The sequence below is a fragment of the Argiope bruennichi genome, chromosome X2 (assembly GCF_947563725.1).
Source record: "Argiope bruennichi chromosome X2, qqArgBrue1.1, whole genome shotgun sequence".
Taxonomy (NCBI): Eukaryota; Metazoa; Arthropoda; class Arachnida; order Araneae; family Araneidae; genus Argiope; species Argiope bruennichi.
Window position 1 is genome coordinate 64631830 of NC_079163.1, and position 17946 is coordinate 64649775.

The 17946-nt window shown below is 30.0% G+C and overlaps 1 protein-coding gene across 2 annotated transcripts in view; it reads right to left on the minus strand.

The window, feature by feature from the left end:
• The window catches only part of LOC129960942 (homeobox protein Hox-B5a-like), a 162897-nt gene extending 145737 nt beyond the window's left edge, over nucleotides 1-17160 (minus strand). The window contains exon 1 of one of the 2 annotated variants that reach the window (XM_056074698.1): nucleotides 15870-17160. In XM_056074698.1, the coding sequence (XP_055930673.1) occupies nucleotides 15870-16287 (418 nt within the window). In that variant the 5' untranslated portion in view covers nucleotides 16288-17160. Of the gene's footprint in view, nucleotides 1-15662 lie in introns of both variants that reach the window. The other variant, XM_056074697.1, reaches the window with a different exon arrangement.
• Nucleotides 17161-17946: the final 786 nt, after the last annotated feature.

The window sequence follows — 17946 nt, forward strand, 5'->3', positions numbered from 1 at the left end:
TTTTTATTTTTTTATTTTTCTCTTTCACATATCATTGTTATAAATGCAATCAGATCTCTAAATAATTTAATATATCATCTGTTTTAATTTTATATAAGTGTGAATTATGAGAATGAAAGACAGTGGTTGAAAATGCGCCTGATAAGAGCTTTTCAAGGAGATGTAACATGCACAAATTAAAACGTGGTCGAAGTTTTCGGTTGAGAATCCGATATCCCAAAATCCAAATATCCCTTTTATCTCGAATGATCATGGCTTAAATCCATTCTAAATAAAATCTGAAGAGCAATTCATCTTTAATTCATTAAGAAACTATACATCACTTATAAATATCTTATAGTTTTTCATTATGACCTCGTTTTCTTCAATATATTTCTTTAAACCAACGCTGCCTCTGCCTCTCCTCCTCCGACTAATGTTTGCGAAAGCTCTTTAATCGTAAGGGAGTTAAGGTGAAACAGAAATTTCAATCCTAGAACAGTCACTTCCACCACTTTTGAAGTAGATGGCCCTCTGTGAATTTCGTCTAGGCACTTATCTTCCCTTAAACATGCTCCTCGTCGTTATTATACATATGTACGCACGTGTACGCACTTTCACACACAGGAGGAACTCTACGAAATGTGATCAGATAAACTAAACAGAAATTTTCCCGAAGTCGAGCCACGGCAATAGGTAATCTTCATAAAATTCTTCAAATCAGTTTATGGCTGCCAAAATATAAAAACTATATAAAAGACGGTTCTCATTTCTCGACATTTCATTGTGATATGAAAATAATGATGCTTGTTTTTATCATCGTTTCAGAATGAGGATAAAGCAATGTCAATGGCGCAAAGAAATCATATGATGACATATGCTTTTAGAAACAATAATCTTTCCGATGAAAGAACACTACTTTCTGAAAGTCATGTTTCAATTGAAAGGCGTTTTTAAAGAATAGTTCAAGGCATAATGTATTCTTTTTCACTGAAATGAAATTGTTTATAGCTGCTCCTACGGTTATTTATGTTCAACATTCTCAGTTCATCATAGAGTCTTCACCCACCAACGAAGATTCGGCAAAAATAATCAAGTTAGGATTTGAAGGGTGTTCAAAAATGATATTATCTGATATAATAAATTTTTTTATCCTCCATCTAAAACATCATCTAATCTTCATCTAATTCATGAATCAGAAATATCATTCTTGATTTTTCTTAACTCCTCAATTTAGCAATCAAAAAACAATCAGAAAAACCGTCTATATATGACTATATTATTATATTTTGCATGCACCATCAATTATTGCTTAAAAAGTGTTTTATTTCTGCCTATAAATACTTCATGGGATACGATATTTTTTTTTTTTTTTGAATCGCCACAGGTTAAATAAGTCTTGATCTATCAGGGGGAAAATTTTTTGGAAATTTTTACAAATCCTTTATTAATATATAAGGAAAGCGAGTAAAATTTGTTTCAGTTTTACTAGCATAATTAAGAAATATGCCCTTTAGATTTGTCTATTTACCGATTTTCTTGTTTCATTTTTTTTTATATTGACCTTTCCTATAACCCCTTTTCGATTGAAAAGTTTTATTCGTCACCAGTATAATGTGCATAATATATATAGACATAAGTAGGAAAATAAATTATAAACCATATACACCTAAGAAGCATAAATTAATATTAAAATATTAAATATATTTATTTAAAATATTTTAATGAATCTTTTACATCAAATAGACTTTTAAAAATTTTTTTACTGACTAATATTTAAAAATCTGACAGAGGCGGCGTGAAACCTACTTGGACATGGGATCCATAGCTTAACAGACTTTGCTGTAATATACTATATATGCCATACCTTACTGTAATGTTCTTGACACACAAAACACTAATAAGATTTTAGCAAAAATTATCTGAAAAGCAATTAGGTCCGAAATAAGATTAGGAAAAAGTAATCGATGGAAATTTAAGATTATTTTATAATTTGCATGAAAAGTATCTATACGATTACTGAAAACAATGAAATAGATTCGCCGACGCATTTAAATGCGCATTCCTAATTCGTTGGAGTCTCAAACAATTTCTGAAAGAATAACCTAAAACTCATTTTTATATATATAATGTCCTTAAATTAAGACGCATTTAAGCAATTTTCGTATATTCGAAGCTCTTCATCAAAACAGTCACATAATAATTAAATGTCATTCAATGTAACTTCGCCATACCTAAGATAATTAAATGTCACTTGTACTTATGAAGCACACTAAACGTCAGGAAATGAACCTCTCGAAATCAAAATTGATTCTAATTCTCAACTTATCTCATCAATTTTCGCCTACTTGAAAGCGCAACCCTAACATCCAAAGGGGTGAAATTATTTATCCATTTCTAACAGACGGAAAGTTATTTTCCCGGTCCGGTGAAGTTTAAAAGAGTGTGCATAATTGAGCGCTGTTCAAAGCGCGAAAGAAAATGAATCAAGTCGAAAAATGCTTTTTGCAATCACAACTTAAATAGCGTCTTTCTGAAAAGAAAAAGATGACATCTCAGTTGAAATAAGCTATTACTTTGGTCTGGCAGAGTGTTTTTCCGACTTTGTGAAAATTTATATTCTAATTACCCTACATTGTCCTCGATTCATCAAACATCACGGCGTTGTTTCTCCGCCAATTGTTTGAGACCGCAGAGCATGCGACTATAAAAGCACTACCACTAATCCTTTTCCACGGGAGAAGGAGTAATCCTGAAGTAATTCCATCAAATTTCGTATCGGGAGGAAAATAAGTTGATTTATTAAGATTAGCGACGATCCCTTTGCTTTAAATAATAATTGCTATTTATTGAAGTGGCCTCATTAAAACATTGCAATCAGCATTAAAAGACGGAGAAAATGTGTAAAGAAAAGAAGGAGTTTGTTTTAATTAATGTAATGAATTGATTCTTTTCCGACTTTTAATGAGACAATATTTTAAAGTAATATTTCCTTTCTTCTTATTTTAAATACTTAAAACAGATGTATAATTATGCCTGTAAAAGGTATTTGCAATAATATGCGATGAATTAGCGGACGAAATATTGTATTTTCTTCTCTAATTTCAGTTTCCTAATTAATTTTGATAAATACATTCTACAATTTTCTAATTATTCTTGGTAAAGGTTTTACATTGAACCCATATTAGCTTTCGGTGAATTTTGAATCCTTTTAGCAATTTCCTTTCTGGTTTTTTTTTTTTAAATCTAAAGCTGTCCTTTGAACAGTATGACAAATAAATAAATAGATTGTAAAGTGCTCAACTTTTAGAACAACAACGAATGCGTGTTTATCTGAGTTCCAAACATTCTGCGATTGCCTTAATTGGAAAAGGACTGAAAATATTAGCCAATGTTTATACAAATAACAATAGAATAACAAAAGAAGGGGAGGAAACCTTATACTTGGAAAACAAGTTGATGGAGGAAAAATAATAAAGTTCAACAAAGCTTATGAGCGGAAATTGTTTTTTTCCCTCGAAACTGACTGTTTTTCGAGCAGTACACGTGGGACCAATCTAAGTATCGTCTCCAAGACAACGGATAATTAAATCAGAATATACCAACAGATAATTTTATGTCCATGTTTAAAACATTTCCGTATACTTTTAAATGCACACTGAAATTGGCATAAGCCATTATCTTGAGAAGTTTCTCGATGAAATCCGACCATTTCACTCATTCTAAGTATTCAATCTTTAAAATGCATGCTGATGAGAATGGTGAGTTAGAAGATCAAGTCCTTTCTAGGTTGTTACTTCACCAATTACTTTGAAAGAGAAACAAATGCAAAATGCCACATGAAATATTAATTTTCAGAATACAGGCAATAGTAATATTTCAATAATGAAATACACTTTAGTAAATAGGTCCACTGAACAAATTTTTTAAAAAATAATATATTTATATATATTTATTAGTATTATAATGTTATAAATATTGCTCTGTGAAATGATTTCTTTTCATTTTACGATTCTTTTGTTTTCCTTTTAATAATGTTTCAGTACATTTGTATGAATGTGTTCCATTTTAAATGACATTAAATGCAGATATCTTCCACAAACAATCTAAAATCAGTTCATGTGTGTATGAAGTACTTTGATAATGTTATTTCAATGCAAAATAAAAAGTGTAAGCATTGTCCTAAAGGAATTTGTAGTAAGGCGAAGAATTATCGACGTCAGTTTACAGAATGAAATTATAGGAAAATATAAATATTAGCGGATTTCTTTAAGGCAAAAAAAAAGGTGAATTGGAAAATCCTTCGAAAATCTTTGATTTTCATGAGCAACTAAACTAGTATTATTAATTCCCGACTCCGCTATTGTTTGAGATGCACTGTTTCGACCAGAAAGTTCAAAACTATAAAGCGAATATTAATTAATGATTATTTCATGGAAAATTAGTAATACATTCCCTTTTACAAATTTTTACGAAATCGTTTTAGTCAAGATAATTTTTCTAATTTTCTTTGCTAGTACATTTTGAACAATCTCCATATTTTGGACATAATCCTTTTCGCCGATTTTGCCTTATATTTGAAGCAATTTTACGATTTTGATAACAAGGAGAGAACATTTTTCTTGGTAGTTGAAACATCGCATTCACATGAGCACAAATCTACATATCGACAGACGAATGTGGGCCAGAATCTGCTATATATCAGTGGTTCTGATGATAAAACCATATGTCAAATTTCATCAGTTTTCGAGTTATTGCGTTCATTTTTACATGGGTAAATAGAGAGATTTACCATACATGTATTTTGCCCAAGCAAAAATTTTCAATTTTGAAACCACTCATCTGTTTAACTTTCTGCATTTTTGAATTTTCATGTTCCGAAGATGGTTTTTTCTGACTCATCTGTTTAACTTTCTGCATTTTTGAATTATCGTCTTCAGAAAATCGTTTTCTTTTCTGGCCCATCCAATTCTGAAACGTATGGAAAGCAATTCTTCTGAATGATTATTAGATGTTAAAGTGATAACTGTTGAAGTAAAATAGAATTATTTATGAGGCCTCTTTCTCATCTATTTTGAAAAGTGAATTCCAGAATGTGTTATTAACTTCTACTTTCTATGCGTTTTTTATTCTATTTTAGAAAAATTCAATACCTGCGTGGTCTATCTAAAAACATTCCATTCTCTCAGTAAGAATTTAACTAAAAACAACTCACTTCATATGGATCCGAGGCCTAAACGACAGGAAAACAAAAGCTTATTTCTTCCCAATACGCATTTCACAACCAGAGACGCGAGTGAAAATCGCTCGTATTACTGAGAGAAGTCATTTGAAAAGTCTTTAAAGTAAGCATATCGAGATTATTCATTTAATTGTTATAAATTATTTAAAACAAGAGAGAGATTGTTTTTAACATACATTTATTTCTTCACGATTAGAAAGCCTTGATAATTTAGTTGGAATATTCTTTCCCACAGTATCTATCGCAGAGAGAAAATCTCATCTCTTTGACCAAAATTTGAAGAGAAGAATACTGCTATTCTAGTTTGCTGCGTTCGTATACATCTGAACAGTGAACAAATTATAAAACAAATCTACAAAGCAGGTTAAGAAATTTCATCTCTTTAGTTACTTGCGTTTTTAAGTTACCGTGTTCTCATGAAATCAGATGGACAGACATGATTTTGTCTTAATTTCGATAAAACTTTGCACATTTGTGAAAAAAACCACAAGCCATATTTCATCTATTTAGCTAGTTACGTTCATAAACAATCGATCGACAAATAAACTTAACTCCGAAAATGTATTTTTTGGACTCGAAGAGGTACAAAATGTAGATATTCACAAAAATCTCTAGATCGGATTCTTTTTGACAGGCACATTATTTTCCGCTCTTACATGAGGAAATAAAACAATCAGCTCCATATACGAAGGAGAATTGGAAAGCAAAAATTTAAAAACCTTACATATATATAAAGTGTCCAGAAAAGTGAAACAAGTTTTCATTTCCCTAAATATTGTATTATACTTAGACATATACTTCCAACTGCATAGTTTTATTAGATTAGATGAGCCATTGTATGAAAAACTTTGGCTTCTATGGAGTTAAAAGTTGCAAAATATGCCCCCCACCCCTCTTCAAAGTGTAAAAGTGTTAAAAAAAGTCAGAAATTTTTTTATCTTGCATTCATCCATGCAAACGAGAAATTTCACATTTCTATTCACAACATTTGCGGAGATATGATTATTTTTTATTTTAATAATTTACAGGGACTAATCACGTATTTAGATAAAAACATTTATTTCATAAATACAGATTAATTCAATAAAAAGAACTGACGCATATAAATATTTGTCTAGTAAATCGTCCGATTATCATGACTTGAAAGAAATTTGCTAATCATACATAATGTTATTTATTTTGATTGATTGACAGTTACAACATCAACTTTATAAAGAAGGTAAGAGAAACTTTAAAAACTGAACATTTAAGATATCTACTGGAATACCGAACAAGAAAATAAATTTCTATATTCGCACTTTTCTGTTTTCTAAAAGAATAACATATTCAGTAACAAGGAATTTTTGTATATGCTGGCGATTTATGCTGCGTGGAATCGCAACGACAGCCTCCTTGTAGAAGAGAACAAATATCATTTTCCTAAATTCCCGACAAATGTTTTTCAGAACAATTTAATGATTATAAACTACATAGTCTTACTTTCCCGGAAAGAAACATGGATAATTAGGCGTTATAAAATGATGCAGAAATCGACATTTTGCCTTATATTTCAAGTTACTCTCATGCTAGAGTGATAACAGTCTGTCCAGAAATTAACATTTCAATTGTGTAAAAAGTTATCTCAACGTAATATCCGGCATACATATAGTATTCGTGGACTGATACAACAATTAATGAAAACTACAAGATCGAAGTCCAGAATTTTACAGGCGGGTTCTACCCTAGATAAAACAGAATCCTTCTTTTCTGAGAAATGAAATTTGGGCAGACGAATGTTACTTTCATCGAGATAGAAACAGTTATCTTCAAAATTATCAAAATTGTTACTTCTGAAATGGTAAATATCCATTCTTCGTATAAGAAGTTTATCATCAATGGTAATTTTCTCTAAATATGCGGAATAGCAATTTAAGAAACTCTTTTGTTGGTTCCAACAGTATGTTGAATGGTAACCGATATATATAGCTATTTAAGAATGACAACGTATCTGAACTAAGAGGTAAATAGGCTTTGGCAATACACCCTCTGTATTAAAAAAGCTTGTCTTTATATTACAAGAAAATTAATAAATGCATTCTTATTTTCTGATTTTATCCTTTCAATAATTCTTTCCTAATATATATATTATCACGAAAAGTAAATGAATATCTCGTGCAAACACCGGTCGTAGGCGTGGAAAAATGCAGGCATCAATAAATTTGCCTTTTATTGTCCATCAAATTTTACAGACAGAAGCATGAAACTTCGTAAGTGTCTGAAAAAATTTTTATTCGTTAACATTTTTTCGCTATGAAGGCCATATAAAAATCGTATAAGACTTTGCAACTGGTAGTGTATATCTAATTTCAATAGTTGGGGGGGGGTTCCAATTTTTTGGGATACCCTGGACATATACAAATTATTTCATGTGCGCCTATCAAAATTTAATAACTGTTATTTGATAAATGATTTGATTTAAATCATCTTAGATATATTTTACCTACATCCACCCCCAATATCACAGCCTCATTGCAACCGTTGACCTAAGAATTCGTTTCGTTTTCTGAGCACGGAAAACTCTCGTTCTGACTTTATAGGAAACAGTGACAGTATTTCTAGCTGCCTGTTTCTACGATTACCGCCATCCGACGATCACACGTGATGATTTGGAAACATCTAAAAACCTTTCAAAAATTCCTGAATAATTTTTTATCTATTTCTTTTAATATGCTTGATGATAATGTACTGATATTTGGATTCTAGCACTAATTGTCATCTATTTTGAAATCATAGAAGAAACTTACTTTATTATATATACTGTAGTCTATTTAACGGAAGGTTTCTGATGATGGACCATTCATACCAAATGTAAAAGGGTTAGAAATTTTGGAGGGTTGAATTTTCTGTAACTCCCTTATAAATGAAGATAAAAAAAAATAATTTCAATTGGACGAATGACTGCCTCATCATAACAATCATTTTTATATTTAAAGTTTTTTGATAACTGCTATTGATTAGAAAATTAAAGGCTGAAAAGTATTTTAATCCCACATTTCAACTATCTGTTTTGTTGCTCTTAAAAAGATCTCACTTGTTGCATTCACAACCTCTCTCTTTCATTCTCATGGCTTCAAATCTTATGAAATATAATTAGAAGGGGAAATAACGAAGGTAAAAAAAATTCACAATTTCTCTGGGCATACGCCTTCCGGCTTGCCGAAAGGATTTTTTATTTTGTATTCCGAAGGGAATACAAAATGAAAAAGAAAAAAGAATTCATTTATTCAAAAAAAACCACATATTCAAAAGAATTTAAATATGTGGTAAAAACTCAAATATTGTTCAACCGTGGTTCAAAACCATGAAATCTGATTTCAATCAACTTTTTTGACTTCAAAGAGGAACGATAAAAAAATCCCATCAATCTTATGTATCTACATTATATTTTATTGAATTGAAAGAGTATTGAAAGAGTCAGTTTGAAAGAGGAATTGAAAGAGTTAGTTTGGATGACACCCGAAACAGATTCGAAACAGATTTAAATAAGTAAGCAGTGCCTTAATAGGCTAAGTGGAGTAAGCACACGGGGATAATGCCTTAAACAAAGATGAGAAACTCGAAATATTGTTGAGATAACAAAATTCGACTGGAAATATTTTTTTAATGAAAACTTTTGTGAGAAGAGTAGAGTGATATTCATTTAAAAATTCTAGAATTAAAGAGAAACGACGCGTTAACTCAAGAAATTAAGTATTAGGCTCAAATTATACTGGATGAAAATTGTACAGAATTTTTTACTACATACTTTAAGAATTTTCAATGAACGCAGAAGATAATTTGGTAATCTCTAGGTAAGTTCAGTATGTACCTTAATATGAATAAAAGTTATTGTGGCTTGTATTGTGGTATTTTACTATTTCAAAGGTATCAATTTCACTTCTGCTGAATAGTTCTTTCGACTGTTACTAATTACTCCACCATTTCAATATATATGTCTTGGCAAGGATTTTGTATATTATTATATTATATACAAAATTTATTTCTAAATTAAAAAATATTATACATGAAATGATTTTGATCCACAGAAACAAGGGATATTATCACCCATTAGAAGATAAAAGGGCTTGCTAAACTGTATCATTCAAATCAGTTCCTGACATCCAACTTATTTCGTTTGAAAAGACATCAGAAAGGTTTCTAAAATTTCTAAATTTACAGCTTTATTTCCGTATTTTTTTATTATTGATCAGAAAACTGAATATTGTCTAAAACAAAGATAATGATTATAATGAAGATGAAAACAAGTCAGTTAAAGTAAACAAGTTTGTATTTAGCCATTATAATACACCACTAAATAGATTCTTCACACCTTTCAATAGAAAACTTAAGCTAGAATATGTATACAGAATTTTGGTATAAAAATTCACCAATAAAATTAATTTAAATGGATATTATGTCAAATGTAGCTAAATAAAATTTAATTTCTACTTCAAATTACATTGGCATGTAAAAAGAATTCAGTATAACTGATAAAGTACAATTATTTGGATTTAATTATTAAAATATTTGACGAATTTTTATTAAAATAAATATTCATGAATTCTGTTAATGTATTTTCAAAACGCAAAAATTTCTTAAAGGAAAGAAATTGAGATATTTTTAAAGTTAAGAAGACATTTTGAAATACATATGACGTACTTTCCCATCCAGTTAGATTACTGATAGGACGAATTTTCCAAAAGTTCGTATAAATTAATAGCCGATATATTTTGAAAATTTTACAAGAGTCATTCGCATCTTGGCATTTGTGCTTCTCAAAAACTCTTGAAGCTGTTTGAATATATTCCTACATCCAAAGCCAAAGTATATAAGTCATGGCAATCTTTAAATGAAGATAACTTTTAAAAAATCGACAACAACGCGAAGAATAAAATATATCAATGAATTATTAAATACTGATATGCGTTTTGTTCACCTACAAGCATGATTTCTATATTGTCTTTGTTCTAATTAATAAATTAAAATTAAAAGATATCTTGTTTGTGGGATAATGCTTCAAAATTAACAGATATGATGCTATAAATATTGTTTCATTTATCAATTCATTCTTGAACTTTTTCTAAAACAGTTTGCGGTCTCTGTCGAAGAAAAATTCATGCTCAAAAGGTAAAGAAAGTACAATTTACTAGTCAAAAGTTCAATAATAATTTCTTCCACAAAATATTGTATAAATTTACGCCACAATATGAAATATATTTAAAGTAACAAATATTTTGAAAAGTAAACTTTTTTCTCCGTAATTTCTATTAAATGAGGTTAAGATATTTAAGCTTAAAACCAGTAAAGTTAAAATATTTTACTATATTAAGCTACAATTATGGGAGAATTGCAAACAAAATATTTATTTTACTGGGCGGAATGCAAACAGGCTGATTTGTTTGTCCAAAAAAGCAATACAATAATTGATTTTCTTATAGAGAAAAATGATACAAAAACTGATTTATTTTATTAGAAAAAAAAGGACAAATGTTAATTTCCAACGCACGCAATATATATAATGATTTAATATAAATTGCTTAATGAAAATTGAAAACGCAACAAGGTTTACTCAGTTTAGCAGATGCCTTTGTAAAGTCATGCTATAAACTGGTAAATGAAAGAATCTTGTGATATAATCCAATCACATCGGTAATCGAAGTTTTTCCGCAAGTCCTTTTGCTTTCTTTATTTTATTTTGTTTGTTTCATTGATAAGCGAACAAATGCGATGAAACTTGAATTTAAAAGTAAAAAATATTCTAAATTGGAAACATTAAAAAAAAATCTATATATACATAAAACATTAACGTGAATGGCAAAGGAATCATTCTTATTGCTTACTGTTGAATGGCAACAGTCAAATGTAAATGATTGTCATACGAACACTTCGGACTGTTGCATTGAGCGTTTTTACAGCACACATAATTGGACTCTTAGCTTAGCTAATAAATATGGAGCTGCAAAATATTATTAGAAATGCTCAAAAGTAAGTTCACCGAAGCTCCATTCAATTGAAGGAAAGACGAAATCTAAAAAAATAAAATAAAAAATAAAGATAAAGATAATAGAAGCAGACGTCAAACAGAAAGTTTTAACGAGCATGAAAATAAACTTAACACGTTGATTGTCGCTTGACTCACACGTAGTTCACACCTGCTATTTCATTAAATAACCACTTCTATATTTTAGTTAAGTGTTAGCAAAGAAGAGGTCATGTAATTTGAAAGATGGTCCGAATATCAGACGTGAGACATGAGAGTAAACTTGTTAACCAACGCCAGATAAATAATTGCTACGACTTGCCTTTGGGAATTGATGTTCATATTTTCAAGATTTATAGTCTCAAAAAAATAATTTTTGAATTATATTGAAACTCCAAAAATTACCTTTCTAACGATGCTAGTTGCATTTTCAAATAATTCCTTTCTTTGTTCTTGTTAAATTTTTAAAATTTAATTTGATACACTGCATTTTGCAATGTTTTTAATGTTATTTTGAAATTCAAATTTTTCTCTCAAAGTATTCAGTCGTGTGCTTTAACCAGTGTTAAAATAAAGTAAAAAGACTAGTCGATCTGTAGTATTTTCTTATAATAAGTATTTATAATTTTTCAAGTTTATATAAGAACTAGCAAATTAAGTCATATTCTGAAATGTAAAAGAAAATCCAATGCCCCATTCAATGTCCATAGCTCACTTTCAAAAGAAACCAAACAAAAAAAAATCACTAAAGATTTGATGTGAAGAGACTAAATTGTTTTGAGATAATAAATTAGCCTCAGATGATCAATCAATTTCAAGCAGTTTTATTTCTATCAAACTGAATGAAATATTTACAGATTTCATTAAAATGCATTATACCAATTTTTAAATCAAAAGTAGCAAACTTTAATTAGGGCGGCATTAGAAAATTAGCAAATCAAAGATTTAACATATTAAATACAATATCCGAGATACATCGAAGTGCATTTCTTTTACTAGTAAGAAAATCAGACCAGTTACTTGATTTAACTTGAGAAAAATTGCGCTTGAACAAAAAATCAGTTGGTTGCTACTCTTTAAGAATTTATTAACATAGCAAAAGCATTCTAAACTAAAGGTTGAAATAGAAGATGCATTGAAATAACCAGTCTGAAGTATAATATGTACGAACTTGCTTTTACTCGAAGTGCGATGGTGGAAGAACAAGCTCACTCACTTCGCAAAACTTCAAAACAAACATCATATAAATGTTCTTATTGCCCTTTTTGCAAAATTTTAATTTTAATGACTACAGCTGACGGTAATTTATTACTCATATTGTGTATTTGAGACTTGAACATTTGAACAATATGTTTCATGTGCAGATTAATTAACCTCAAAGTATTTTTTCTTGCACTTTCAAAAAATGTACAGCGATAATTTTATGAATGCCACACTCTTGGTAAGAAAATTATTGCATTTTAACAGAGTGAAATTGGATTAAGTCTGTCTTCTGAATATAAATAATATCAATATGTAGAGAACTTTAATAATATCTTTCTTGGTCATTATATTTCCAAGAAATTTGTAAAATCGGATAATTTTTAAATAATACCACACGATACTGATGATTTCAAACTAAAATGACTTAAGTGTTTTATTCCCCGAAATAGAATTTTAGTTTTAAAAGGAAATTATTACTTAGATGGAATTAATTTGGCGTTAACATTTTATGATTCCTTTCACAGATACTATAAAATTGTTTGAAGAAAGGAGTATATTGAATTTCGCAGATAAAATCCTCAATACCTGTTAAATGAGCTTACGATACTTTAATAGGATCGAAAGATTGTCTGTAATGAAGAGATTGATTCAAATGATTACGTTTCTTTAATGTTCTACTCTTTTCAAGTTGAATCATAAGCATATTTTTGGAAGAGAAATCCCACTATCATTCATATTCTACATTTTTTTTATAACACACATGGAAAGCACATGCTTTTTCTTCAGTTTTTATCTCTCGTGAGATGACGATTTTTTTAAAAGATATAATAAATTGAAACAGACTACTGTAAACTCCAAAAACGTTCCTATTAATTTTTACATTTACTATAAGCCAAATATTTCTGTGAAATTAGAGATCGAAACGTCAGAAAAAAAGAGAGTTTGACTAATTCAATATATAATAGAGAAAGAATTCGTTTGGAAGGTTGCATTAAAGTAAAAATGCATTTCTGATCATCAGAACAGAGGAGAATCTCCGTGTTGAGAAACTGTTAAACGACGTTTCCGTTCGATGCAACAAGTTATGAGACGAAAAGTGAAAAAATTGATTTCTCTAATATTGATGAGTTCAGAGAAACTTATACTTCTAGCCTCTTAGATGATTTCAAATGCTTGTCAAATTATAGTTTTGTAAGTAATCCAATTTTCCCAAAACCACACGTACTTAAAAGGTACCCCAAAGGTTTATAGTAATAATAAGCGACCAAGTAAAATTAATAAGCGTTAAGTGTTAACGAAATACATTTTTAAATAATTTCCACCTGAGTCGCCGTTCAATTTTAAATTATAGAAATAAAAATGAAATATCTAATTAAACTCTGAATGAAATATATAATTAATTTCTCAATATCATACACACATTTTAAGCAATTTCTTTTTAAAGTATTCTTTTAAAATCAACGCTCAAACACCCATCTCAAATAAAAATTTCAGAAGCTAATAAATCGTAAAATATATCCACAAAAGAAATCGTTTGAATATATTTGTCAAACAAACATTCTACAACATAAAAAAGTGTTCTTTCACTGTTGACATCATTTTCCTTTACTGATTTTATAATTTTTTAAAGAAACAAACATATTATTTTTTGGTACAATTACTTTATCATATAAGGACATTTCTTAAAACTCTTTCTTAGCTTTTTTTGTTTTTTAAAATATTTAAATTAAACGGAAAAATTAAATCATCGAGTTAAATTTAGAGGAGAATATTCACGAGATGCGATATTATTTGCTAAATTTTTGCTACTATAAAGAATCTTCAATATTGAGTCTATCAGTTTCAATAATTTTAAATTGATTTTATTAGATATCAGGAGGTTCAATTAAGAAAAAATAATCTTAAAGATGTACCAAGCATATGGTGCAGGTTCAATTAATAAGACTTAGTCGTATATATATTTTGCATGAACAATAAACAGATAAATAACTATTTTGCTCAGTAGTTTTTATTATTATTATCATCAAATATAATTTTTAGTCATCTATACCAATTTTTTTTAAGTTCACCGTGGTGGAATAATCTTCAGATTAGAGAAATAAATAATATCCATAACATCAGAAATAAATAATATCAATTTAGACATTTGTTTGCTATGTAAAATTGATGTAAACTTTTGTTCCTTGAATCTCGGAATCCATTACTCTATTTCTTAACACAGTAATTCTTGTAAATCTGACTCATTGTTTATTATCACGCATGGCCAACGCCGTGAATCGAATTAGCGACCGCAACAAGAAAACTAAATAGAGTTTACAACCGCAACATTTGACGCACTATCAAAACATTTTAACACTTGTGTCAAAGTAATAAGACGAATGTATTTTACTTGCAAATCTTCAAAATGGGTAAAAACGGGAGGGGGGGAGTATATTTAAGGTCTTAATATAAAAATAAATTTTTATATTAGAAATTATTGATAAAATAGCAATTTTCTTAGGCAAAGATAACAGCCATTAAAAATTTTTAAATGACAAAATACAATAAAGAATGTTATTTTTTTCCAGTTCAAAACTCAGAAGTAAAAGAAATATCCATTACTTTTTTACGAATGAACTACAAAGCACAGTCGAAACTGATTCATTACTGTGCTAAAATATTTTTATATTATTATCACATTTATCGTGTGATGAAAGAATTTTCAACAATAAGACGTACAGCGTTAGATTACTTCCTACTTATACTTTTGCTCTAAGATGAATTTAAATAACCCTACCAAATTATGTTATTTTTTTTATTTAGAAACTAAATTAATCGAAGCAAAGCGAGAAGTAAAACTTTATTAATTGGTTTAGTTCAACATGTACTGAATTTCGTATATTCCACAAAATTGCGAGTATTGAAGAATATAATTTTGTTTATTTGAATTACTACAAATGAGAAATTTTTCAATCATAAATAATTTTTATATATAGCATTTTTGAATCTATTGCTCTCTAACACTCAATAACAAATCAAATCAAGAGTTCGTAACGGAATGTGAATTTAAATCTTTACTATAAAACACCAGTGTAAAAAGTAGTAAAAAATAAATAAATAAATTTCTTCCCTATAAAATGTTGTCATTATCAATGAAAAATAATGAAAATATTATTTCCTTATGTATCATTAAAGAATAAAATTTATGTCATTCTCTGGTTGTGATTACGTATTAGAAGACAAATAAGAAATGGTACTTACCTTTTCCAGCTGCTCCGGTGCTTGAAGTTCGCAAGAGAGTAGTTGCCTTTTCACCGGTAATCATTCCGTTAGCCTGGCCGGAAAGTCTGACCGGACCCACCGGCGAAAAGGCAGCGTGAATAACCGGTGGCAAATTCGTAGGCGATGGACTTCGAAGAGCATTCGACCTTTCAGGTCTTGGCAAGACTTTAAAGGAGTTCAGCTTACCGGGTGAAGGAGTCTCGCTCCTGACTTTTTCAGAACATGATAAGTTCAGAGGTTGCTCAATTACCGTCTTTTTAGATTCCTGAACTTCTTCATTGGCTGAGACCATCGATGGACTGTTGCTGCTACAGCTACTGCTATTACTGCTGCTACAGCTGTTCTGAAAGTACTGATTGGCATGATCCCTTTGGTAAAAGTGTCCACTAGTACCATTTGAAGAAGTTGTCATTGGAGAGGGATTGGATAGAAGCATTGTAGCATCCCTCGGAATATTGGGTTGAAGAGAGGAATGATGATCTCTGATGCCCAGAATGTCTATGATGAAATGAGGGGTTGGTTGTTTGGGTGGGTTAGCATACACATGAGGATGCCATGTTGTCATCTTTGGAAAATTATTCAAGTGATCTGTTTCGCGATGCATGATCTGATATATTACCCCCACACCATTCGTATAAACAGTCTTTTGGTTGTCACTCCGAAGTTCTGTTGCGAATTATAAACACAAAGCCTCCATTATGAGGTCTCTTTAGTGAGCATGTCAACCAAGAGTTTCAGACATCAGAATTATTGGAATATAACAAATATCAGAGATTTGATGCAAAATTTTCTTCTCATTCAGTCACTCATCTCATGAAAAAGTAACAGTATAACTCCTAAATTCTTATTGTAAATAGAGAATGTTTGGTTTTCAAACAAACGGCTCAATAAATTTGTCAAAATATGAAATGTTTCTCATAACTACCCTTCAAATATACTCTATGTGAGTCCGGAAGAAGAAAAGAACTAATATGTTTAGTTATTCCGAAATCTAATTGATGATAACTCTCAACACAAAATGTTTTCAAAAGTTTTCTAACTTTTTATAAACTCGCTATTTAAGAGAAAAGCGTGCGCTTTCTAATGGTATTTGAAACATTTCTTTGGCCCCGTCTATCTTATCCGATACTTGAAAGGAAAGCTCCGACAGAAAAGATTTTCCAAAATAAACAAAGAGAGCGGAGGCGCAAGTGGAGGCAAGATCGTCCACGCGTCTTATCACTTCAGTTGCAATCCGAACTACTCGCCACAAGATCACCTAAACGACTCAGAGCGCCCGATCAGGGTTGCCATCCGCAAAATCACAGCCCTTAATCGCCAACGATTATTACGAAAGACGCCAACTTTCAGTCCTCATCCTGGGATTGTTATCCATCGATTTCTGCTCACTTGCCCTTCCGCAGCAAATCGAATTGAGTTTCAGAACCTACACTTTAGATTTTTATCTACGAGGGGCGGTCCAATAGACGAATGTCGGGTCCATTATCTGTGGCATTGGACTCTCAGGTGGAAAGCGAAAGTGAACACGGAAAACTTAGCGGAAGATTTCTGCGCGCCGCCAGTTAGCTCAATCGAAATTACTCAATCTTTAAGTAGCGCTTTGTTTGGTTGTGGGTTTTTGTTTTTTCTTCGTGAAAGATAAATGCGGTTTTCACTCGTGTTGTCTTCTTTTGATGTAATAATTCGAATTATACATATTTAAAGGAGAATTAAACTGAAAAGGAGAAAAATAGTAAAATAATTATGTTTTTTTTATTAAAAATTATTATGTAAAATAATTATGTTTTTTTATTAAAAATTATTATGTAAAATAATTATGTTTTTTTATTAAAAATTATTACGTAAAATAATTATATTTTGTTTAACAACTAAACACTAGTATCAGAAACATCATAATTTCCTGCATGAAATATAATTGTGCGGATTCTGTTTTCATCACAAATTAATATTTCCTACATTTTTTTAAACTAATTTCTGTTATGTAGAAAAGCTTAATTTATTCATTCAAACAACCAATAAATCCCTATTCAAATCTTTCGGATGTATTTGAAACTAGGGAGGGAGACATTTAGTACCGATACTTTTGAAAATGAATAATATGTAAATGAGAAAATAAAACCAATTCAATCGAACTATTTTTAAAAACTCACTTTTAGTAGTGTACAAAAAAGAACATTCTTAAAATTCATTATCGTAAGTACTAAGATATCTCGGAACTCTTTTGTTTTTCAATTCGTTGCCATGTAGCGCCATTCATATGGAA